Here is a 25,887-nt window from a genome sequence, read left to right on the forward strand (position 1 = left end):
TTCCCATCATCTTAGATGTATTACGTTTAGATCCATTGGATAGGTATAAGTATAGCTTCTATCTAGTTGACCAAGCAAGGTGAAATTTACCACAACTGAGTAGTATATCCTCGACTCACACACACACATTGCATTGGCAAGCATTTTCATCACAATTGAAGCATGGCAGACAAAATTAATTGCTTATACATTTCTATAAACACACTGAAATCAAATTGGAAATCATCTATAAATACTAACATAAGAATGATGTAGCCACAAAAAGAGTTTTACATAAACAACTACAATTGGGCAAGGAGAAATCTAACACAATTAGGCAACATATCCTTGTCCCCAAAACACACACACACCCTATGTTGGTGAGCATCTTCATCACAATGCAAGCATGATAATCAAAATTAAGTGCTTAATCATTTCTGCAAACAAACTAAAACCAAACTGTCAATCATTGATAAATACTAATATAAGAATAGTGTAATTAACCACAAAAGGAGTCTTAACATAAACAAGTACAATCAATTTTGGAATATAAACTAATTCTATACTAAGAAACAAAGCACCATCAAAAAGCTTCGTTGAATCTTTTCTTTTGGTGAGTTAAAGTCTGTTACTACACTCATCACCAACCATAATTGCACAAAGTCCTGCAAGAAATTAAGAACTGTAAGTGCACTCTTGTTTATGGTTAAATTCCAAAAGTAGATAAAATAACACTAATTAGTGTGGTAATCATAAAGAACAAACCTACACTGTTATTTGTCATTTTTTAGAATGTACATATTAATAATTACTCCAAATCCTTTACCACATGAACATTTGCACCAAGAAGAATGGGGGACCAAGGTAAATGATCATTTAAGCATATTTCCATGCCAGCAATTACATAATAAGAAGATATCTTGCTACTAACAAAGGGCAATTGTGAAGAAAAGACAGAGTGTTCACATTAGAGTAAAAATATCACACAATTTATAGTAAAACAAAACATGAGCACAATATCGCATTAATTGTTCTTCTTTACAACCAAAACAAAACATTTGAAAGTAAATTCAATGCCAACTAGGAAACCACAAAACACTATTTTGAGTTTAATGTTTGCATCATCTGTCAATATGCTCTCAGTAATACATCCCTGGCTATTACTTAGGGTATTTCAAAACTAAAAATACACTTCTAAAGTATCCCTTCATCCACAGTAATTGATCACTGAGTACTATTTTCATTCATAACACCAATGCCCACTTTCAATAATCATCCTCTAAAAGATGACCTTGACCTAAAGAACAAACCAAGAGAATTAGCACATAGTAAAATGAAATGATTTCAGAAATATAAATCACAAAGAAAAAGTTTTTAACTTAGCTTCTTGGCAGATTTTTTTTTTGGGAGGTGAGTTAGGATTTTGGATTGAGTACAACCTTTGCGGCATTGGTGTGAAGGTTGTACTAAGTTTGGGGAAATTAAAAGAAACTAGATGCAGAAGGAAACATCCTCTATAGCAAGAAAAATATCTACAGAAAGCACAAATTGAACCACAATTTCTGGTTTTTCTTTTATTATAAGTAACTGAACAATAATTTCTTGTCTAGCAACAATCATAAATTATCACAAAACTAATTGCTACAATATGAAAATTTAATATGAGTGTGAAAATATGAAATAAAAAGAGGTCACCACAAAATTGCCAACAAAGAAAAATTTGAGCACATCTATTTATACATTGTAAATTATAAGTGGCAGCAAAACATGTACTTGATAAATAAGATGGCTCAAAGTTGACAGCCAGCAGTACTGGCCACTTTTAATTTAAGTAATAAATAATTATATTAAAGAAAATTTGAAATAGATATAAACTATTTTATGTATACAAGTTACATACTCAACTATCCCCTCAATACAATCGATAGGGAACACAACCTTGATAAGCTATTTGTCATAAAGATAAAGCCACTTAATTAAGGTAATCAATGAACAATGATAAGAATTTATAGAACAGTGTCATATCAAACAGTATATATTGATATCTAAGGTATGATATGATCTATGCGAAGCTTATATAAAAAACAAAATTAAAAACTAATTAAAAAAAAAAAACTATGAAATTCATCTTACCTATTTCTGTAATATGTAATTGCATTGTTGGCAGTTTTGTCAAGCAAAACTAGACTCTCAACATATGCATCAACGAAATTATATCCAATAATCCCAAAATCCTTGATCTCTTGGGTCTCCAAATCCCATGATATGAGTTGTCCACCATCCAATTCCAACACAATGTGACCATTCCTGCAAAATCCTACTGCCCTCATTATGTTCTTTCTTAAAGGTAAACTTAGAGCTTTCATCCACGAGGAAACATCATCGTAGTCCTTCATCACCCATATATCGAGACAGAGACTATTATGATCGTCATGAAACAAGGCAATGGAATTCCGATATGTGGAAATAGAAGCGCACAGCGTACTTCTTTGATGCGTATAAGCTGGAAGTTCTGGCAGCAGTATTTCCCGAAAAGCCTCGTTGTGCAAATCAAACACCAAACCAAAATGATCAAATTGGTTATCATTAGCCGTTCTAGAAACAAGCCAATGCATAGCCCCATTGACAGATGACTGTGTTAAAATACCATAGACAACACAAGTGGGAACCAAACTATCCCTAAGCATTCTCCATTGACCAGTGGAAAGTGAATAAACCTCGACCTTGTGTTGCAACGTTGGAAGGTTAGGTGTAATGGGAAAGCTCACAACCCTGACCACTTTATAGTCATTAGTTTCGGGATCAAATCCAAAACCAAGGGACCCTTTGAACACACCATGTGTAGCGTAGGTGACATTGGGTGAAGGAAGTCTGAGATACTTTCCAACACAAGGGTTCCACAGAAAGATTCTATCAGTTTTTAGTGAATAATCCGAAAGGCAGAGAAGGCCATTACAAGTACCGACCACATGTAATATTTTGTTGAGGGGATCAAGTTCTGGACCATGCAAAGGGATATCAAAGCTGGCATGTTGAGTGAAGTCAGTATCATCCTCGTTATACAACACGTAGAGTTCTTTGTTGTCTTCAGTTTTTTGTGAGTCCAAACTGAAGAGGTGGAGGTTGTGGTTGTTGTCGTTGTAGGAGTGGTGGAGATGGGTGGAGATGAAATTGAATTTGGGATCTAGGATTAGAGATTTCCATTTTTTTGAAACAGAGGTGCAGATAATTATGGATTTGATTGGTAGGCGAAGGAAAATATTGGTTACAATGTCATCAGGTAAAAGCGATCCCCATGGATTTAACGTCTTGTTGTTGTTGTCTGACATTGTTGCTTTCAAAGAGAGAGGAGAGAGAGAGAGAGAGAGGAGCTAATTGCAATGGCATTAACGGAGCGTGTGTGTAGAGAAGGCAAAAGGAAAGGAGGGGTTGTGGACTATTAGTGGTCTCTGGATTGTGGACTCTAGACTCTGCGAGTGAAGTATAGAATTTGGGTCTGGACTCTCTACTTAGTTTTATTTGTTTTTAGTTTCTCAAAAAAAAAAAAAAAAGTTTTATTTGTTTTTAATTTCGATACTTAATTTAAATTCATTTGATTTGACTTTAGTATTTTGAAATTTAATTTTGGTAAAACTGGAATATTATTTCTAATAGTATAAATAGTTTCATTTATATTGAATATTGATTTTAAATAATTTAATGTAACCCAAATTTTTTTGGTGAAACTACGTTATTAGTCCTTGCAGTTTACTTTAAGTGCACAATTGGTCTCTTAAGTTTCAATTGAGCGCAATTAGTCTTTTAAGTTTTCAAAATGAACAATATAAGTTATTTGGTTAACTTCCATTAGTAGTATTGCTTATGTGGCTATCGGAATAATGATCTAACATTTTTTTTAAATGATGTAGCATTTTTTTTATTGAAAAATTACAAAATTAGAAACTAGATCATTCCCATTCAAATCTTTATCCTAACCCAGTACCAAAAAAAAAAAAAAAAAAAAAAAAAATCTCCATTTGCAATTTGTTCAAGGCCTTCTTGCACGTCATCCATGGTGGGTTGATGTTTGTTTTGAATTCGCACACAAGAGGTGGCAATGTCAAAGTGATAAAACAACTCAATTCACACGATTCTTAACATCTTGAGCTGCATTAGATAATTACAAAAAATTAAGAAAAAGATTCTTCATCAAACAAAGCTTAAAACAACAAAAATCTAAAAACTTATTTCCTAGCAGCCAAATACCCAATACCCAAATTCTTAATTCTTTATTTCCCCTCACTTTCCCAGCAACTAAACAGGGGGGGAAAAAAAAAGGATTCCTCAAGATTTCAAGAACCCCATAGATCTACTACCCAACCCCAAGCTTCCGGTGACTGGAGCTACAACAATGTATCGTCGGCAATATCCCCGAAGCAAATTATCTTGGGATGTTTGCGAATTCAAATCCACAGCTCCACATCGAAATCACATTAAAAAATAAAAGTAAAAATAAAACATGATCTACTACTTCAATAGTAAAACAGGGCATAGTGAATGGCTCCCCACATGTTTGCGAGAATGCCTCAGTGGAGTTGGTAAATCACTCACGTATTGTGCAAATGGAGATTTTTTTTACCGGCTTAGGATAAAGATTTGAATTGGATTGTTCTAGTTTCTTTCTTATGTGTAAATTTAATTTTGTAACTTTTTAATAAAAAGAAATGCCACATCATTTAAAAATAATGCCAAGTCATTATTCTGTTAGCCACGTAAGCAATATCACTAACAGAAATTAACCGAAAGACTTATATTGCTCATTTTGAAAACTTGAGGGACCAATTGCGCTCACTTGAAACTTGAGAGACCAATTGCGCATATAGGGTAAATTTTAGAGACTAATAATGTAGTTTCGCCAGTTTTTTTTACTATGCCTAACAAAATGGATTCCTATAACTTGACAACCCTTCAGAAGGTGACCTAATTAAAATGGATCTCTTGCTTTTGATGGTTGTGAGCTGTCAAGAGCTTTGTCCGAATTGTATTTATTGTTTTTGATAAATTATACTAACCTCTCTTGAGGGTTTTTTCCTTTTTCTTTTTCCTTATCATACAACCAGTATGTTTAGTAACCATTCTTTCAAGGTTATTATGGATGAGAATTTAATTTGAAAATACGCATTCTGACTCAATTTTTAATGAAGACGTATGGTCATAATTCATAAATGATTATAATTTGGCAAGATTGCACCTAGACCCAACCCTTATGTATTCCAATTAAATTTTTATGTTCTTCCTTTATACTTTGCATAAACACTATCTGTTATGAAATTTGTTTTCTGTTGTCGTAGGATTTTAGATCATCGTGATGGAATTATATCCTGTAATCTCTTTATATCGTCTATTTGAGTTTGCACAAATACACTACATAGATGGTATAAGGTGGTAGGATTCAAATGATAGCACAAACGGGATGAGAGAGGCCTTGATTATTATACTCGTTGAGTGGTTTGCAATTCTTATCATTGCATATTATGTGGATCAACTTAAATCTACAAGATGTGTAAAAGGTCCTCTATCTTTCTTGCAATATCCAAACCAAGAATCCATGTTCAAATCCAAATGGAGGAACCCAAAGTTAGACATGAGGTAAGATTTTCTAGTTTCTGATTATATACTCGGTCTATTCATTTAGTGATTTGGTTATGATGGGTTAATATGCAAATTGAATACTTAGTCCATAAATGCATATTCCTTTCTCTCATATGATACTTATCCAATGTTCGAATCTATTCTTTTCTTTTTTTTTTTTTTTTTTTTTACACAATGCACTATACATGTATTAAAGCTCCTAATCCTTTTTTTTTTTTTTTTTTTTTTTTTTTTTTTTTTGTTTTAACTGAGATAAAATTCTACTTTAGCCTAATCTAAATGTGAAATTCTCTCCTGAAGACTTGAACCCGAGTCCTTACCCCTCACCCCTGCAAAACCTATACTTGTGGAGTGACCATCACGTCAAGGGTTTATGAATTCTTAATCCTTAACACTTACTAAGCATGTTCATTTATTAAAAGAAAAGAACTCAATTAGAAGTTAAATCAATTAATACTTTTTAGATATTAATACAATTATTACAACAAAAAATGTTCAACTTGTACTCCAAATAATTTAAAAATCTTTACAAGTAACATAACCTATAAAACCATCAACTTGCATTCAATTATTTTTTAATCTTTAGTGAATGTAATAAACTATTTTTTAAAACATAAAGTTGTACATATATGAATGTTTTTGTATTATGTTATAAATATAAACTTGTGCTGATATGGAAAGCTCTAGCTCTTTAGTTTTTTTGACCAAAAAGTTTTACCATCCTTTCATCTTTGCTTCTAATTTTATTAGAATTTACATTCCATGTACTCTATTTTAGTTTTACTTAATCGAAAGTCTTTAGATTCTTGAGCGTCTCACCAAATTTATAAATTGGCATTACCTCCACTTATATTTGTTAGGATTATTGCCCTAAAATCCTATTGTATAATGCTATGTATGACATTATATTATAAGTAATAAAGTTGTTTTATTATCTAAAATAAAACACACACACACACACAAAGAAATAATATGTCTTTATTATACTAAGAAATAATATGTCCAATGAATTTATGCTTTATCTTTTATTTTCTTGCTAGTGCATGGATAAATTTCTAATAAGAAAATCACGTGTGCCTTAAGATTAATATCTTACCTAAGATTTATCTTTTAAGAGAACTCATGTTGACTTAAAAAATCTTCCTTTGGATCATGGTTTGCGAGAAAAGATCTCATCTTATCATCATAATGATCAAGATGAAATTAAAAAGTATATATATTGTTAGGGACATATTTATGTAATTGGCTAATCCTTTGACAAAACGCACTTTATTTGTAATTGGGTAGATCTAGGATGGGTTTAGTACTTCAAGAAACAAGTGTTCAAGTTTAGTATTGAAGCCATGCAAATTTGACCAAGAAACAAGTGAAGAAGGTGCTGCTCATTAAGTCTCGACAGAATCCTTTCTATCGAGAATTATTGCTGAAGCTCGACACAAGCTATATCTGTCGAGAATTACGAAATTAGGTTTTCCAGATCTGATTACACGCATATCCATGAGTATTTGTGTAAGGTTTTTTTTCTCACAACCCTAAACATATATAAGGATTATTTTAAGAGCCGTCACAAGGATGCAAGGTGTTGAAAAAGAATAATCCATGCATATTGTGACTGAAAGCAGAAATTACTCTAGTTCATCATATTCTCTGTAGAAACTATTGCATCTTTACGCCAAGGGTTTTGTGACTAAGGGACTTCTTGATCTTCATTGTTGGATGAATTGAAGAACTTTGAAGCCAACATCTTCCTTGAGTTGGTGTGTTAGTCACGTAATGGGATCCGTGCATTATTAGTTAGTCATGTACTGGGATTCATGCATTGAACGGAGAGATTGCCGCTACAATACAAGTCCAATTGCGTATTGGGGTAGGGGTTCAACTATAGATTGGTATTGGGAACTAGGATTCCTTTTACTTGAAATTGCTTGTGATTGATAATAGTGGATTCTTAGGAGTGGTAACCTTAAATTCACCCAGTAGGATTTTGCCTCGGTGGTTTTCCCTATTTGTAAACAAATCACCTGTGTCAAATTTATTTTCCATTGTATTTAAATAATTTGGTGATTTATTTGTGCTATCACGCTAATGCATGTTAAATTGACTTAATTAATTAACTTGGATAATTAATTAATTAATTTGCCAAAGGGGTCAATACATTTTTGGCCTATCAAGTGTTATTACACTCTGATTAGGTTTAATCTTTGCTGTGTAATTCATTGACCCCCGTTTGTCATGGATAGAGGACAATCTCTTATTATATCTCTTTTATTTGATGACACTAACTATGCATACTGGAAAGTACCCATGAGAGCTTTTTTGTAGTCTTTAGATGAAAAGGTGGGCAAGCTGTGGAGACTAGCTAAACTAAGCCAAAGGAAGCATCGACTAATTAGGATGATGCAAAGATCAAAGCAACAAACTTTAACAGCAGAGAATTGAATACCATTTTCAGTGCGGTCAAAAATGAAGAGTTCAAGAAAATATCCTCGACTGAAACTGCAAAGGAAGCATGGACCATCCTTTAGACAACCTATGAAGGGACTAAGGTTGTCAAGGATTCAAAGCTCCAAAGGTTCACTACAAGCTTTGAGAAGATAAAGATGAAGGAGGATGAGTCATTTGATGAGTTCTATGTTAAACTCAAGGACATAGTCAACTCAGCCTTTAATCTTGGGGAAACTATTCCCGAACTCAAGATTGTGAGAAAAGTGCTCAAATCTCTGCCTATAGATTCCATGCCAAGATCACTGTCATTGAAGAATCAAAGGACATTGACAAAATTCATTTAACAGTGCTGGTTGGCAACTTGCAAACCTATGAATTGGGTTTGACTAGAATTGGAAAAGGAACCAAAAGCAAGAGCATGACACTGAAGGCCAAAAGTAATGAGACTGCTAAGTTTTCGGATGATGAAGATTCCAAGATGAAGTCCTACATCACTAGGCAGTTCAAGAAGTTCATGAAGAATGCCAATGCGAAAGGATTTGATAAGGACAGTAAGATATCCAATTCTTCTCAATTCAAAAGCTAAGATAGAGGAAAGAAGGATGCTATGGATGGCGGTCAGTACACTATTCTCTCAGGACTAAAGTGTTTTGGATGTCAAGGTTTTGGACACATGAAACAAGAATGTCCAACATATCTCAAGACAACTAGGAAAAGCAAGGCTCTTGCTGCTACCTTGAGTGACACCGAGCCTAAGATTGAGTCAGATGAGAGTGATGACGAAGGAATCTTGAGTGCCTTCATTGCCACAGTTGATCCTATTATGATGAGCTACTACCTTGAGTGACATCGAGCCTGAGATTGAGTCAAATGACAGTGATGACGAAGGAATCTTGAGTGCCTTCACTGCCACAATTGATCCAACTGAAGGGGTTACAGAGATAGTAGATGATGAATAGGACTTGGTGGAATCAAAATTTGAGAAAATGGATGATCAAGATGACATCCATACAGCCTATGCTAAGTTGTACAAGGTTTCCAAGAAGTATGAGAAACTGTATAGGCTGGCCACCAAGAAATGGAGTGATGTGGAGCTAGATCGAGGGGAGCTTTCTACAAAGGTTGATGAAGCAAATCAAACCATTGGAGCTTTGTGGTTTGAGAGCAAATTCCTTGCTGAAAGGACAAAGAAACTTGAAGCAAAACTGTTCCAGGTTAGAGCTCAATTGGAGAGGACTTCCAGTGCAAAGCTCAATGAGATGCTAAACTTTCAAAAAGCTGCTTCTGATAAAACCAATTTGGGGTATAATTTCTCTTCTCCTAATATTGCCCCATCTAGTACAACTGTGTTTGTCTCACCTGCTAATAATGTTAATTCTAAGAATGATGAAGCTAAAACTAAAATAGCTTAAATAAAGGCAAATTTATTTTAGGAGCATCCCTTAAGGTTGAAAAGAAAGAGGCTAGAAATCCTAGGACTAAGAAAGTAAACATCAAAAAGTCTTAACCGAAGAAGCCACATTTCTGTCATCACTGTGGAGCTTCAGGGCATACTCATCCAAATTGTTACTAGTGGTTAGCCACTCAACAAAGCAATAGTATGCTCTCATCTGGAAACCAGAATCAGTTTCCATCTTCTTTTGCTCCTCTTGGAAATCTTCTTAAGGCTCTCATGTTCCTTTCGAACTTGAATAGTTTCAATTCTTCTCCCTCACCTCCAGATCAAAGGTTTTTCCAAGGTGTGGAAGGAAAAAGGCTCAAAGTGATTTAGTCACTTCTTTCTCTCTCTCTCTCTCTCTCTCTCCCCCCTTATGTTTATGCTTTACTTGTTTGTTTTTGCATTCCTGTTTTGAGTCAGTCCAGTTTTATGTTTTGTGTGTTTTTTTTCATGTTTTTGTTTTGGATGTTTTCATTTTTGCTTTATTTTGTTTTTCATAAAATTAAAAAAATAAAAAAATTGAAAAATCAGAAAAATACAAAAATAGTGTGTGTTTGTGTATATTGGTACCTGTGTACCTTGGATGGCCATTGAAACAAAGTTTTCTAAACTTTGTATCTCTTGTAACTTAGATGAGCATCTCAATGCACAACTAAGCAAGTGAGTTTTGTGGCTCGTGTTTGTGATGAGTACGATTAAGTAATCTCTTATATCTTAACACTCATATCACTCTTTTGACGAAATTGACTAGAAAATCCTAAGAAAAATGCATAAAAAACCATCTCACCACTAAAGCGCTCTAATCATGTATAACATCTGTGTGCTTCGGCATAGCAAAATTGTGATGTTTAAGCTTACATAATTGGGTACTTCTTCTCTCTCTCTTGTATGCCCACACATGTTATGCTCAAAAGAAAAATATGCAAAGAAAAATTAAAGCAAAAAGAATCAAAATGCTTTTAAAAATGGTTGTAAGTGTGTTTCTAGGAGAAGTGGGAGTTATAGGATGTACCTCGAAGGTGATAGTCCCCATCAAACAGTTATGATTATATGTGAGTGTATTTGATTCTCTCTAGTCTCAAATCTTCATAATATGAAACACTTATGCACTCTTGCTATATTTCACACACAACACGCAAGCTTTTTGCTACTTTTGATACATGTGCAGGTACAATGTGATTTGGCCATCACAAGGAATACATGTGTTAATATATGCTTACTGAACTGCTCAACTTGTTTTTGAAATATAAAATTGGTTAGACTTGTTTATTGTGTGTGTGTTTTGGATCTATGAATACTTCACATAGTTGTTGAAAGATGTTTTGAGAGCTTAATATGTTGATTGGATCTATGTTTGAGTAGCTTGCTTGTTGCATTCATCTCTATGTGTTTTTCCCTTCTTGAAAAACCTGTTTTCTTCGAGCTCGACAGCTTTTTGATAGATCCTTGACAGATTCCTTTCTATCGATACCTTCTTTCTTCTTTTCTCCACAAATCTTGATGGATTCTCAATCCATCGAGATTTCTGAGTTTCTTCTTGATAGATTCTCGATTTATCGAGCCAAATTTCTAAGTTCTCTGTTTGGCTGATAGATTCTTGACAGATTCTCGATCCATCGGGATGATTTTGCCGTCGACAGCACCTCGACAGATTCATTTCTATTGAGATTTAGTGCTCGACAGATACTTCGATCCATTGAGCTGCGATTTCCTTATATAGGCTAGGCGCGAATTAGATCTCACTTTTCTCATTCTTTCTCGACAGAAAAATTTTTCTCTCTCTCCAAACACTTCTCTTTCACTCCTATCTCTCTACCCACATGATTTTCAGCCTAGTTCAAGTCTTAATCTTCTGGTAAGTGTTCTTAAACCCTCATTTACATGCATTCATGCATTTTATACCTAGGTTTTAGGGTTTTTGAAAATTTTTGGGGTTTTTTTTTTTTTGATATTTTTGTGAAATTTTTGGGTTGGGTGTTATTGATTTGATGTTATATGCTCATGCATTGCATTCTCATTGCATTTTAACAATGTTTCATGCATTTTAGATGTGTGTTTGATTATTGAAATGTTTGATGGTAGGTTTGGATTGGGTCTTACCCATGATGCTTTTTAAATATTGCACGTCACATGTTCATGCATTTTTCATGCATACATTTTTTTTTCCTTGTAATCTGGTTGTGATGTGTTCTCTCTCTTGGATAGATTGCGCAATGGCACCTAAAGCACGTAAATCCACTCCGACTCGGAGTCCTCTTGGTTCTGGGTCTTCTTCTTTTGATCCTATCCCTCCTCTCCACGTTCGGTTCTGTGATGAGAAGGCCCGAAAGGACTTCTTGGAGAAATTTCAGAAACGTGGTGTTCATCCGAAGCGCCATGTTATCCTGTCGGACTTTTCTGACACTCCTCTCCTCACCGCCATTCGGACTCAGGGCTAGGAATCTCTACTTGAGAGTCCCTTGAGGTGTCTCATCGTGTTTATATAGGAGTTTTACTCCAATATACATGGTATCGATACCTTTGTACCTCGGTTTGCCACTACATTTCGCGGTACACGTATCGTAGTTACCCTGGATCTTATATCCGAGGTACTACATGTTCCGTGAGTAACGCATCCTGACTATCCCGGTTATGAGCGTCTTTGGATTGTGTCCAGAGACGAGCTTTTGTCTCACTTTTGTGAGACTCCTTCCATATGAGGTGGTAAGCAAAACACCCCATGCTCAGGTTTTGCCAAAGGCCCAAGGTTTCTTAACATGGTGATGACATTTAGGATATATTTGGATACCGCTTATTTTGTTAAAAACTGAAAATACTGTAGCAAAATAATTTTTAAATGTGTGAATAATGCCATGTGATCCACTTTTAATTAAATTTTTGGTGAAAAAAGAGGTTTGTGGGTCTCGTGAACAATGCACGGGACCCACAAACCTGATAGAAATGCACTTCTTTTTTTTCTTTTTTTAAAAAAGAAAAGAAAAGAAAAGGCAGACGTTGGACACGCATCAGCGCTATCCAAACGCTGCTTTACTCTTACTCAATTGTCTCACTATAACTCTATCACAGAGCCTCGTGCTCGCTTTCTTTTGTCTCTTCTTAATGACCTCTCTATAGATTTTCCTTCTCACTTCATTACATCTGTCTTTGATGTGTATCAGGATACAGCAACCCATGATAAGCTCATCTTTCCTTCAGCTATCACGCGGATCCTTCGCCACTTCTCCATCCCCATTCTTGATTCTCCTTACTTCACCATCATGGGTGCCATCAATGCCGATTCTGTTCAATGGAGCAAGGCCCAGCTTCGACCGAAGCAGCCACTAATGGAGACGACCGATCTTGCAGCTTCTGCTGTTCCTTCTTCCTCAACTCCTTTTACCTCTACAACTGGTGGTGTGACTCTTAAGGCCATCATGACACAGCTTCAGTGCATGAATGCTTGCCTTGACTCTCTCACTGATGAGATGTGTCAGGTGCACACTCGTGTAGGTCGTATAGCACGTCGACGGGCTCACCTTGGTGGTTTCACTCCCTCGCCATCTCTTTCTCCAAAGGCTTCAGCTAAGGAGGATGACGATACTGGTGATGATGAGAATGATGATGCTAGCTCTTCTAGTGATGACGAAATGACAACCTCTTAGTGACTTACCCTTTGTCATTCGTGACAAAAAAGGGAAGTAGTTTTGGGTTTGAGAGTAGTCTTATAATTGGCTAATCCTTTGACAAAACGCACTCTACTTGTAATTGGGTAGATCTAGGATGGGTTTAGTACTTCAAGAAACAAGTGTTCAAGTTTAGTATTGAAGCCATGCAAATCTAACCAAGAAACAAGTGAAGAATGTGCTGCTTATTAAAGCTCGACAAAAGTCTCGACAGAATCCTTTCTATCGAGAATTATTGCTGAAGCTCGACACAAGCTGTATTTGTTGAGAATTATGAAATCAGGTTTTCCAGATCTGATTACATGCATATCCATTAGTATTTATGTAGGGTTTTTTTTTTTCTCACAATCTTAGACATATATAAGGATTATTTTAAGAGCCGTCACAAGGATGCAAGGTGTTGAAAAAGAATAATCCATGCATATTGTGATCGGAAGCAGAAATTGCTCTAGTTCAACATATTCTCTGTAGAAGCTACTACGTCTTTACGCCAAGGGTTTTGTGACCATGAAGCTTCCTGATCTTTATTGTTGGATGAACTGAAAAACTTTGCAGTCAATATCTTCTTCAAGTTGATGTGTTAGTCACGTATTGGGATTCGTGCATTGAACGAAGAGATTACCGCTACAATACAAGTCCAATTGGGTATTGGGGTAAGGGTTCAATTGTAGGTTGGTATTAGATATTGGGATTCTTTTTACTTGTAACTGCTTGTGATTGATAATAGTAGATTCTCGGCAGTGGTGGGGCTTTGCCTCGATGGTTTTCCCCATTCGTAAACAAATCACCTGTGTCAAATTTATTTTCCGTTGCATTTAGCTAATTTGGTGATTTGTTTGTGCTACCACGCTATTGCATGTTAAATTGACTTAATTAATTAACTTGAATAATTAATTAATTAATTTGCCAAAAGAGTCAATACATTTTTGGCCTATCATATATTATTTACCAAAAAAAAAAAAATCCTTATCAACCTCTTTAACACGAATTTGAATGACTTCCCTAGAAAATATTCCTAGAGTCACCATTGTAAAAGTAATTGTATGAGTATATATCTAAGAAATAAAAAACCCATATCAACTAGGTCTTAGAAAAATTGACTAAAATATAGATTATTTACCTATAACTTGAGATGTTCAATGGTCCAATGGAGTAATAAGAAGCTTTGAATGAATTGAAGGTAAGAAATGAACACAAATTGAAAAGAACGAAGATGAATGTGAGAAGGAGTGAGAGTTGTAAAAATGGTCTAGAGAAGTCTTTAACCATCAAGGTCCTCTTTCTTAAATTGCTTAAGAAAGGTCTTTAACCATCTTCTAAAAGATAACTTTGACCAGAAGAACTAACTAAGAATATTAATTAGCACATTGTAAGATGACATAAATTTCAGCAATATAAATCACAAAGAAAAAGTTGTTACCTTAGCTACCTAGAATTTTTTTGGGGACCTATGTTAGGAATTTAGATTAAATTCCATCTTCACCGTGTTGGTGTAGGATGAGGGGATGGGATAGAAATGAATGGAATGAAAAGAATAATTTTAGAATATTTTTGCCATTCCCTTGTCTGGAAGTTTTAATGGAGTGAATGAAACAATCATTCCCTTGAAAAGAAATAGAATGGAATAAAATGTATTTAAGTAGGGGAAATGAATAGAAATGAAATGAAATGAATGGAATTAAGTCATCTTATTTAGATGTTTTAAAATAAAGGAATGGAAAGTAAGTAATATTGTTTGGAAGTAACATAGAGAAAAATGAATGAAATTATTTTATGACAATATTATTATTAGAATATATACGGATATTTTGGGAGTTTTAGTAAAAAAAATTCATTAAATCTAATTTCATTCTCTCAAATTCCTCCCAATTTTGGGGGATGAAAATTTGAGGTTTTGATGGAATAGAAAGAAATGAGTGTTCCGTCCGATCCATTTCATTCCCTCTCACTTAACCTATATCTTTTGTGATTTAGTCACATAAGATATAAATCACAAGTTCTTTGTAAACTCAAAATCTTAGTTCATAGTTGGTAATGAAATTGGGCATTTCATTTGTGAAGAATATAACGTGTCAACTAAGATAGTTTGTCTTGATCATAGAAGTAGAGACTTCTAGTTGATATGTTGATGTGTCTTAAGTGAATAAAATATATTGAACTAGACTGCTGTAAGATTAATTATTCTATTAATGATTGTCAACTGAATAATAAATCTCACAACTTTAATTTACATAAACTCTCAATTCTAAGAGGATAGTGAACACGATCATGAAATGTTGGTTGTTTTGATATATTAGGATTGAGATCTAATTCAACAGTCAAAACCTCAGTATGTTGGACAGTCACACGTAGTGCTAAAGGAACACATATCCTTAAGATGGAATTCATAGCCTCTTTGTAGAGATATAAAATATTCTCTTGAGATAAATTTAATGAGTTTGGTTATTTAAAGTGTTAGGTCTGACCACTTTAGTAAAGAGTTACTAAAATTTATATTTTATGAAATTTGATTTCATCAATATATATGAATAACTTAAAAGATTAAACTGGGTACTCAAGGATCAAGAGGTAGTAATTTTCAAAATGGCAGTTATATATTATGACTTTGTATTACTATGAATATTTTAATGAATGAGTTAATTATTTAGATAATAAAGTCTTGGGATTTAATTTTATTAATAAAGCTTAGAGTGCAATTATATTTATATAGTGGTATTAAATATAATTAATGGTAATTTTGAGCTTGTCAAGATTTGACAGATAAGCCCGAAGCCCATTGAAGCTAAAACTTTATTTGTCCCTTTGGTCCCATCCCAAGCCACATACTCAAACCCAATTAGACTGGCCCAAAGGCTAGCCCAATTAGATAATAAGTTATTTTTTTATTTAATAAGAGTTATTAAATAAAGTAACTGTTTTTGACAGTTTAAAAGCGTACATACAATTAAAAGAGAAACAAGACAGTTTTCTCAAAACACATTCATATTCTCTCTTGAACAAGTGTGTACATAACTGATTGAGAAACCACACATCTTGGGCATCTGTGAAATTGGGGTGAACATTGAAGGTCTTTCCAAGTTCGAACTTCTTTTGTTCTGAATTTCACTACATCAAAGTACGCTTTTTTATTCTTTGTTTTTAAAATTCTAGGTATTCCATGTTATCTCATATGAATGAACAGGATACTTGTGTTGCTTCCACTGTGCGTTTTGTATGAGATGCAAAACCAATTTTTCCAACACCCATATCATATTTAAATTTTTTTTTTGGTTAATTAGATATAATAATATAGAAGTTATAAATATATAAATTATGTACATGTGTGTATATATATCCGGTGCATAATTCCGAAATGGTGCACCAAAACACATAGGTTTCGGAATATTTCGTCCAATTGTCAATCCGCAACGATCTCTGAAACAGAATTCAAAACCCATTCTACATCATTTGAGGAGAAGATTGGTCTTTGCCAACCACAAGATCAAGAAACATTGTGATTTGGAGCTCAACTATGAATCTGGTTTAGATAAATGGTTTTTTGGTTTTTATTATTATTATTATTTTTTTTTTTAAAAGGCCTAAACATGCAATTTTTCAAGTAAACATTATGCATAATTATTTGGAAACCTAGAATGTCTGGAGGTCTACAAGTAGAAACATGGAATGCAATTGGACACATATTACATGTGATGGATTGGTATGAGATCTTATATGGCATGCTTAGTCTATTAGAGCATTTGCATCAGAGAATGCTACTCTATCCTATTTTACCATCCCAAAAAGTCACTTTATCAATTATACAATACCATTTTCCAATACACCCAACATCCCAACTTTTATTTTTCTATTTTACTCATTAAAATAATATATCTTCAGAATAAAATATATTTTTCCCTTTTTTGTTTTTTCCCAATTTTCTCTTCCACACGTGTGTACCTTTCAGAATCTTCCATTACTTTACTTTTCACCTTCTTCTAGACTCCTCCTCCATCATCCATATCAACCCAACTCCTCCACACAACTCCTCCATCATCCATATCAACCCAAATCGGCGAAAAAACAAAAAAAAAAAAAAAACAAAAAAAACCATCACGCCGATCACAACGCCATAGCCACCATAACGCCAATCACATATACCAGCAAACCCAAAAAAAAAAAAAAAAAAAACCACGCCGATCACAATGCCACAACCACCACAGCTCCATCGATCTCGCCACCCACTGATCTCCACCGTTGTCAAAACCCACGACCCACCGTCATCAAAACCCACATCAACCCATGCCCACGTCAGTCACAATCCCACCACCACTAGAGAGAGAGATAGAGAAACCCACAACCACCAGATGAGAGAGAGAGAGAGAGAGAGAGAGAGAGAGAGAGAGAGAGAGAGCACGGGGTCCTGGGTCTGAAGAGAGCAGAGAGCAAATGAGAAAGAAAGAAGGAAGAGAGATAAAAGAAGAGAAATAATGAGAGAGAAGAGAGAAATTTCGGGTTAAAAAAGGAGGAGAGAGAGTATTAAATATTATTATTTAAGTTTAGAATTGTGCTACAATACAATTCTAAGGGTAGAATTGTACAATAGCACAATTCCAATTTTTTTTTTTTATAATAGTTCCTTTTTACAATCCCAGATGCTAAGATCTTTTGGGCTTAAAATGCCAAACCCACCTTACATATGGCATTTGCAATGCCCGGTGCGGATGCTCTTAGAGCATCCACAGCCGAAATTCTCATCTCATCCTATTTTACCATCCCAAAAAGTCACTTTATCAATTATTCAATACCATTTTACCATACATCCAGCATCCCAACTTTTATTTTCTTATTCTACTCATTAAAATAATATATTTACACATTAAAATATATTAAACAACAAAATGCACTCCTCTTAGAAAAACCCAGAAACCCTGTTCCAAAAAAGAAAAACCCAGAACCCACCTTGCCACCACCATAACCAAACTCACCACCAACAACAGCCACAAGAAACAACTACCAAGAGGAAAAGAAACACAAAAAATTGCCAAAAACTACCACCACCGGTCGAGGAAATTGCCAAGAAACACAAAAAATTTCCAGAAACACACTAAGAAGAAAAACCACTTCAAACCCACGCTCAAGGAAATCAATTCAAACCCACCATGCCGACTCGCCGATCTCCACAAGCCACCGATCAGCAACCCCAAGCTACCAATTAGCAAACCCAAGCCACCGATCAGCAAACCCAAGCCACTGATTTGAAACCCAGGTCGTCGAAAATACTCTATCACCGATTTGAAACCCTCGCCATCACCGCCACCCCTTCAACGGACCTTGCTTCGACCAATAGCGAGTCAGAGAGTGAGAAAGCATAGATGAGAAAACAGAAAGAGAGAGTTAAGAAAGAAAGAAGACGTCTCAGCCCTAAAGACAAAGAGAAAGAGAAGACAGAGGACAGAGAGAATAAAAGTGATTAAAAAAATTTATACAATAGTGCTACAGTGTCATTCTACATGTAGAATGGCACTGTAGCACAATTCTAAAAATTTTTACAATTCTTCAGTTTTACAATCCCAGCTGCTGACTCTTTTAGGCTTGAAATGTCAAAATTTCCTTGGATTTGGCATTTACAATTTCCAGTGCGGATGCTCTTACCAAGTACTAGCTTGTAACATGCTTTTAAAACTAACACATTTTTATCATAAAAATATACTTAATCAAATTCCTACCTAAGTTTAATACTACTTATAATAATTTTTATTCTAATTTTTTATAAGATAGAACGTGTGATGATTTTTATCGAGTAGATATATGCTTGATTTTTTTTTATTATAATTAATTAATATTGGACTCTTCGTATTTTGCATTTATTAACTCAATGCAAAGAATGAAAAACTTAAGTGAACACATGGTGCAACATTAGCTCACAATTGAAATTTAATTGACTTTTCTCTCAACTTTACGTAACTTGGTGACTATCTAGGCTCCTCACTACAGATAGACAAATATAATAAGGGCATATCACTTGTCTATGGGTTGTGATATCTCCAAGGTATTATGTAGCCAGGTTTTCAGTTTTGTGTCAAACCCGCAGGTAATGTGTAGATGGAACTAGATTGGCTTAACATGTTAAAGAGTTTATTAAAAAAAGTAGCTAGAACAAAATGGCTTAAGCAACTGTAATATATCCTGTTTGGACAAAATAGAATAGAGGGCTGGAGAACTTCATGAGAGTGTTTACAAGAATGGGGGAGCATAAAGCATGATTGCGGTTCCTGAACTTTGAGCTTAAATGAAAGACAGCTCGTGTACTTTCAATTTGAAATTTTAAACCCTTTAAGAAGAAGCTTAAAGAAATGAGGCAATTCTGCTTCCCAAAGTTGCAGGAGCAACACAAAGAAAGGAGGGGGTAAAAAGAAAAAAACTCCTCTATTTTCTATTCTCCCTCCAAACTCCGAAGTTGCTATTATCCAATTCTGTTAATCATCAAAACCGAGACTGTTTAGATTCAGTTGACTGGCAAACACCAATGAAATTAATCCATAATAATATATATATTTTTTTTTATAGTTAAGAAAAATTTTATTAATAAAAAATAGCCAACCCAAGCATAATGAGGATGTATTGTGGGGACAAAAATCAAGAACCAAGATTACAATTATCAAACAAAACAAGAAAGGAAAAACAAGGAAATGCGACAAAGCCACACTCCAATTAATGAGAGTATGTAAGAAAAAGGAATTAATCTCTAGCAATGACCATTTGCATCCCTCAAAGCATCTAGCAAGGGAATGAAATGAAGCCAACAAAACAATACATCTATTCTAAGCATAACTAATTGGGTCTAAAAAACACGCAAATCATGCCAAGGAAATATAGCACAATAGTTCCAGAAGAGGAGTATAAACAGGTCAATGTCATTTTCAATTCTTATTTCTTAACCCCCAGATAATCAAGCAATACTGGCTAGTGAGCTGCTTTCTCATCCAACATTTATGGGAATGTTATTTTGGTAGCAAGATAAGCATATAAGGCAATAGAATATTTAAAATGAACAAGAAAAGCCATTTTTGATAATTTAATAATTATAATGGGGGAGGGGAATTTAAACTATGAATGTTTCCATTGGAAATATTAAGAAATAACAGTTAAACTATAAGTTCTTGGCCAAAATCTTTAGCATAAACAGAATAGATTACAGTTGACAAAATGAGAAAATTTTTAAATAAATAATACAATGAGAAACATTTAGTATGTGTGTAAAAACATGAAGGTAAAAGAGGTCACCATAAAATTGGTAGCAAAGAAACAGTTGAGCACATCTATCTAAATATAAGTGGCAGAAAACATGGACTTGGCCGGATAAATAAGATTGCTGAAAGTTGATAGCCAACACTGGCCACTTTTTTAATATCATTAATAAATGACTATATTAAAGAAAATTCGAAATGAAGATAAACAATTTCATGTATACATGCTACGTAGTCTACTATCACCTCAATATAACCAACAGCAGCGACCACAACCTGGATAAGCTACTTATCCTAGAGATAAAGCCACTTAACTAAATTAATCAATCAACAATAATAAGAATTTATAGAATAGTGCCATATCAAACATTATAGGTTCAGATCTAATGTTTGATCAATACCAAGTCTATATAAAGGAAAAAAAAAAAATCAGGAAATGATGTCTTTTTCTGACCCATATCTAAGTTAGACCCAAATACTTACCAAGTCCATCAACTTTTTTCACCTTAAAAAGAGCTAACACAGGGTTTATACCCTGCTCAGGAGTGTTAGGACTGAAAAACACCTCAAATTTGTCAAAATTACAATCTTTCCAGAAAGGTCACAACAACACTAACATTTCAAAACATTATCCTGCATATCATTAGTGTCTCACAAAAACAATGCAATCATCTGCAAACATGAGATGAGAATTGGGTCCAGATTTCTTGCAATCCATACTCCTTTAATAATACCTCGAAATTGTCACTCCAATAAGGCCAGAGACAAAGGATAAAGGTGAAAGCGGACCCCTTACCTTAAGCCACATTGAGGGAAAAGAATTTTAACCAGTGAACCATTCAATGGAATCTGATAAGAAACTATACAGATGCACTGCTAAATCAAGTTGATTTAATGACAACTACAATTCAATTTTTCCAGCACAACCAAAATGAAGCCCTAGCTAAGTCAATCATACCTAACAGCTATTAGTTGATGGTTTTGGGAGGTATTGGATAGGACAAGAAGGAGTTCCCAAAATCTAACCTACACGTGTATGGTAGGGATGATACAAAGATTGTAGTATATAGCATTGGAAGAGGGCCTAAAGAAGGGGATGAGAGAAAATCAAGAAATCTTTGTAATAATATTGTGAACTCTTGTAACTTTGGTCATCAACAAGACATTATAATATAAGCACCTCAGGCCATGCCGATGATAGACTTTCTTATCTTACTTGTGTTTAATGATCTTAAATCAGCAAATTTTATTGTTTATCTTCAGGAGTAGATCTAGTTTTTTCATTCACGCTCTACAAATTCATTGTTTGGGCTTGTTGGGTTAAAACTCAATCTTATACTGGGTCGAATCCAAATTCAGTCCTTATAAATACAATATGAATATATGACATCAATTGTTCTTTACAACCAAAACAAAACATTTGAAAGTAAAACCAAAGTCAACTAAACAACAGAAAAACACCATAAAAGTTAAGGTTGGTATCATTAGTTAACATGCTCTAAGTGATACATCCCTAACTAGTGGTTAAAGTTGGTCTCTCTCTCTCTCTCTCTCTCTCTCTCTCTCTCTCTCTCTCTCTCTCTCTCTATATATATATATATATATATATATAGACACACAGACTTGAGTGTTCAATGTGCCTTACTTGTAGGGTGCTATCCCTTCCTCAACAATAATTGATCACTCAATGTATTATTTTCATTCATAACACTAATGCCTACTTTCTCAAATTGCTTAGGAGAAATCTTTAACCATCCTCTTAAAGATAACTTTGACCTAAATAACAAACTAAGAACATTTGCACATTATAAGATGGAATGATTTTCAGTATTATAAATTACAAAGATAAAGTTGTTAGCTTAGCTTCTTGGTAGATATTTTTTTTGGAAGTTGTGTTAGGATTTTTGATTGTGTGCCACCTTCTCCACATATAGGTGTGAGATGAGAGGGGTTACTATAAGGAAAAGCTTGCCATGCCTATAGCCTATCATTGCCTCCGAACCAGGAAAAGTCATATAGAAGAGAAAAAACTATTTAAATGAAGGAAAAGTAAAAGAAACTCGAGGCAAAAGTTAGCATTATCTAAAACAAGAAAAATAGATGCAAAAAGCACAAACTGAGCCACAATTTCTTGCTATGCAACAATCATAAATTATCACAATATTAATTGCTAGAAACAAATCACTCTTATGAACTTATGATTCCTTGTTCAGCATGTTATCAATTATGAGAAAACACAAAGCTAAAAAGATGCTAACTACCTTGAGGTAACAATATTGCAAACTTATGGTCTTTAAGGGGTGAGTGAACCTGCAACACCTCAACATGCATAGGTTTCTGCATCTATGTTTTAAATTCCGTTCCATTCCAGCCATTCCGATGCTTAATCTAGTGCACTTACCCCTTTGTTTCATTTGGGCCTAAATTCCGAGTTGTTCCAATCTATGTCAGTGTTCCAGATGAATTCCTGTCTCTAAAATCTAAATTCCAACCTATTCCAAATTGTGCTAGATTTTTTTAAACATTAAAGCCCAAAATTTATCATTTGACTCATTTTATTCCCTTATCATATTTTAAATTTTGTTTTGGTTAATTAGATATAATGATACATGAAGTTATAAATATATAAATTATATACATGTGTGTGTATAAATATCCGATGCATAATTCCGAAATGGTGCACCAAAACACACCGATTTTGGAATATTCCGTTCCAATTATCAATCCACAATAGTCTTCGAAACGGAATTCAAAACCTACTCTGCATTATTCGACGAGAAGATTGGTCTTTGCCAACCACAAGAGCAAGAAACATTGTGATTTGGAGCTCAACTATGAATATTGTTTAGATGAATGGTTTTTTTTTTTTTTTTTTTTTTTTAAATTTAAATGCAATTTTTTTTTCAAGTAAACTTTATGCATAATTATTTGGAAACCTAGAAAGTCAGGAGGTCTACAAGTAGAAACGTGGAATGCAATTGGACACATATTGCATTTGATGGATTGGTATGAGATCTTATATGGCATGCTTAGTCTATTACCAAGTACTAGCTTGTAACATGCATTTAAAACTAACACATTTTTATCATAAAAACATATTTAATTAATCAAATTCCTACCTAAGTTTAATACTACTTATAATCATTTTTATTCTAATTTTTAATAAGATAGAATGTGTGGTGATTTTTGTTGAGTAGATATATACTTTATTTTTTTTATTTATAATTAATTAATATTGGACTCTTAGTATTTTGCATTTATTAACTCACTTGGTGCAAAGAATGAAAAACTGAAGTGAACACATGGCACAAAATTAGCTCACAATTAAAATCTAAATGACTTTTCTCTAAACTTTGGCTTTATATATATAGACTGTTATGTAACTTGGTGACTGTCTAGGCTCCTCACTAGAGATAGACAAATATAATAAGGGTATATCCCTTGTCTATGGGTTGTGATATCTCCAAGGTATTATGTAGCCACTAGTTTTTCAGTTTTAAGTGTCAAACCTGCAGGTAATATGTAGATGGAACTAGATTGGTTTAAAATGTTAAAGAGTTTATTAAAAAACGTAGCTAGAATAGAATGGCTTAAGCAACTGTAATATATAACGTTTGGACAGAATAGAATAGAGGGCTAGAGAGCTTCATGAGAGTGTTTACAAGAATGGGAGGGCATAAAGCATGAGTGGTTCCTGAACTTTGAGCTTAAATGAAAGACAGCTCGTGTACTTTCAATTTGAAATTTTAAACCCTTGAAGAAGAAGCTTAAAGCAGTCAAGCAATTCTGCTTCCCAAAGTTGCAGTAGCAACACAAAGAAAGGAGAGGGTAAAAAGAAAAAAACTCTCCCTCCAAACTCCGAAGTTGCCATTATCCGGTTTTGTTAATCATCAAAACAGAGACTGTTTAGATTCAGTTAACTGGCAAACACCAATGAAATTAATCCATAATAATATATTTTTTTATAGTTAAAGAAAAATTTTATAAATAAAAAATAGCCAACCCGAGCACAATGAGGATGTACTGTGGGAGCAAAAATCAAGAACCAAGATTACAATTATCAAACAAAACAAGGAAGGAAAAACAAGAAAAATGCGATAAAACCACACTCCAATTAAGGATAGTATGTAAGAAAAAGGAATTCATCTCTAGAAATGACCATTTGCATCCCTCAAAGCATCTAACATTCCTTTCACATCAAATACACCATATCAAACAATGCGGCACAAGTCTCCAAAAATCTATATTGCAATGTCGCCCGCAATTTACCTTGCAAAGACTCAAACAACTCAATTACCTTGAGAGGCATAACCCATTAAAGTCCAAACAAACACAACACCAAGGACCACATCTCAAAAGCTATAGGGCAATGAAGTAGAAGATGATCTACCAACTCCTAACACCTTTTACACATGTAACACCAATCAAGAACAATAATACCCTTTCTGCAAAGGTTATCGATTGTAAGAATCTTTCTAAAGAAGTTGACCATGAAATGAAAGCCACCCTAGGAGGAACCTTCGATTGCCACACCAACCTCCAAGGGAAAGAGCAAGTAGGAGGGTACAAAAAAAGATAAAAACCTCTAGCCTCAAAACCTCTAATTCTTGCTGGCTTCCCACAAACCTTATCACCAGGGCCAACCCCCCGCACTTTTGAAGAGTAAACCGTACTCATAATCCATAATAATATTCTTTTATCCACTCTCATTCTAGTCATCGTAGAATGACTCACAATTCATCACTTTAGAGTAAATATTTTATGAAGTGCAGGTGGGTGATTTGATGCCAAAAGCATTACAATTTTTACCATTAAATAATCTCTTCATGATGAGGATCGTAATGTTTGAGAATCAACATGTGTCCAGAAATCATTAAAAGTCCAAGCCATTAATCAAAGACTCCTTTGCTTCCACTTTGTGCATTGTGTAATAGAAAATACTAACCCAATCAGTAGTATTAAGAGGGAAAAAGAAAACAATGGAATGAAATGAAGCCAACAAAACAATACATCTATTCTAAGCATAACTAATTGGATCTAATGTATGATCAATACCAAGTCTATATAAAGAAGAAAAAAAAAAAAAAAAAAGAGGAGTAAAAAACAAAAAGCAGGAAATGACGTTTTTTTGTGACCCATATCTAAGTTAGACCCAAATACTTACTAAGCCTATCAATTTTTTTCACCTTAAAAAGAGCTAACATAGGGTTTATACCCTGCTCAGGAGTGTTTGGACTGAAAAACACCTTAGATTTGTCAAAATTACAATCTTTCCACAAAGGTCACAATACCACTAACTTTTCAAAACATTATCTTGCATATCATTAGTGCCTCACAAAAACAATGCAATTATCTGCAAACATGAGATGAGAAATTGGGTCCAGATTTCTTGCAATCCATACTCCTTTAATAATACCTCGAAATTGTCACTCCAATAAGGCCAGAGACAAGGGATAAAGGTGAAAGCGGACCCCTTACCTTAAGCCACATTGAGGGAAAAGAATTT

The 25,887-nt window shown here is 34.3% G+C and overlaps 2 protein-coding genes across 2 annotated transcripts in view; both read right to left on the reverse strand.

The window, feature by feature from the left end:
- Window positions 1-2,108: 2,108 nt before the first annotated feature.
- LOC115951402 (F-box protein CPR1-like) lies at window positions 2,109-3,308 on the reverse strand. Its single transcript, XM_031068621.1, has one exon. The coding sequence runs from the start codon at window positions 3,306-3,308 to the stop codon at window positions 2,109-2,111; it is 1,200 nt and encodes a 399-aa protein (XP_030924481.1).
- A 14,847-nt stretch (window positions 3,309-18,155) lies between these two features.
- The window catches only part of LOC115952963 (F-box/kelch-repeat protein At3g06240-like), a 32,785-nt gene continuing 25,053 nt past the window's right edge, over window positions 18,156-25,887 (reverse strand). Inside the window, exon 3 of the mRNA XM_031070348.1 lies at window positions 18,156-18,464. The gene's annotated coding sequence lies outside the window, so the exon portion shown is untranslated. The remainder of the gene's footprint in view (window positions 18,465-25,887) is intronic.

Source organism: Quercus lobata, chromosome 7 (genome assembly GCF_001633185.2).
Source record: "Quercus lobata isolate SW786 chromosome 7, ValleyOak3.0 Primary Assembly, whole genome shotgun sequence".
Lineage (NCBI taxonomy): Eukaryota > Viridiplantae > Streptophyta > Magnoliopsida > Fagales > Fagaceae > Quercus > Quercus lobata.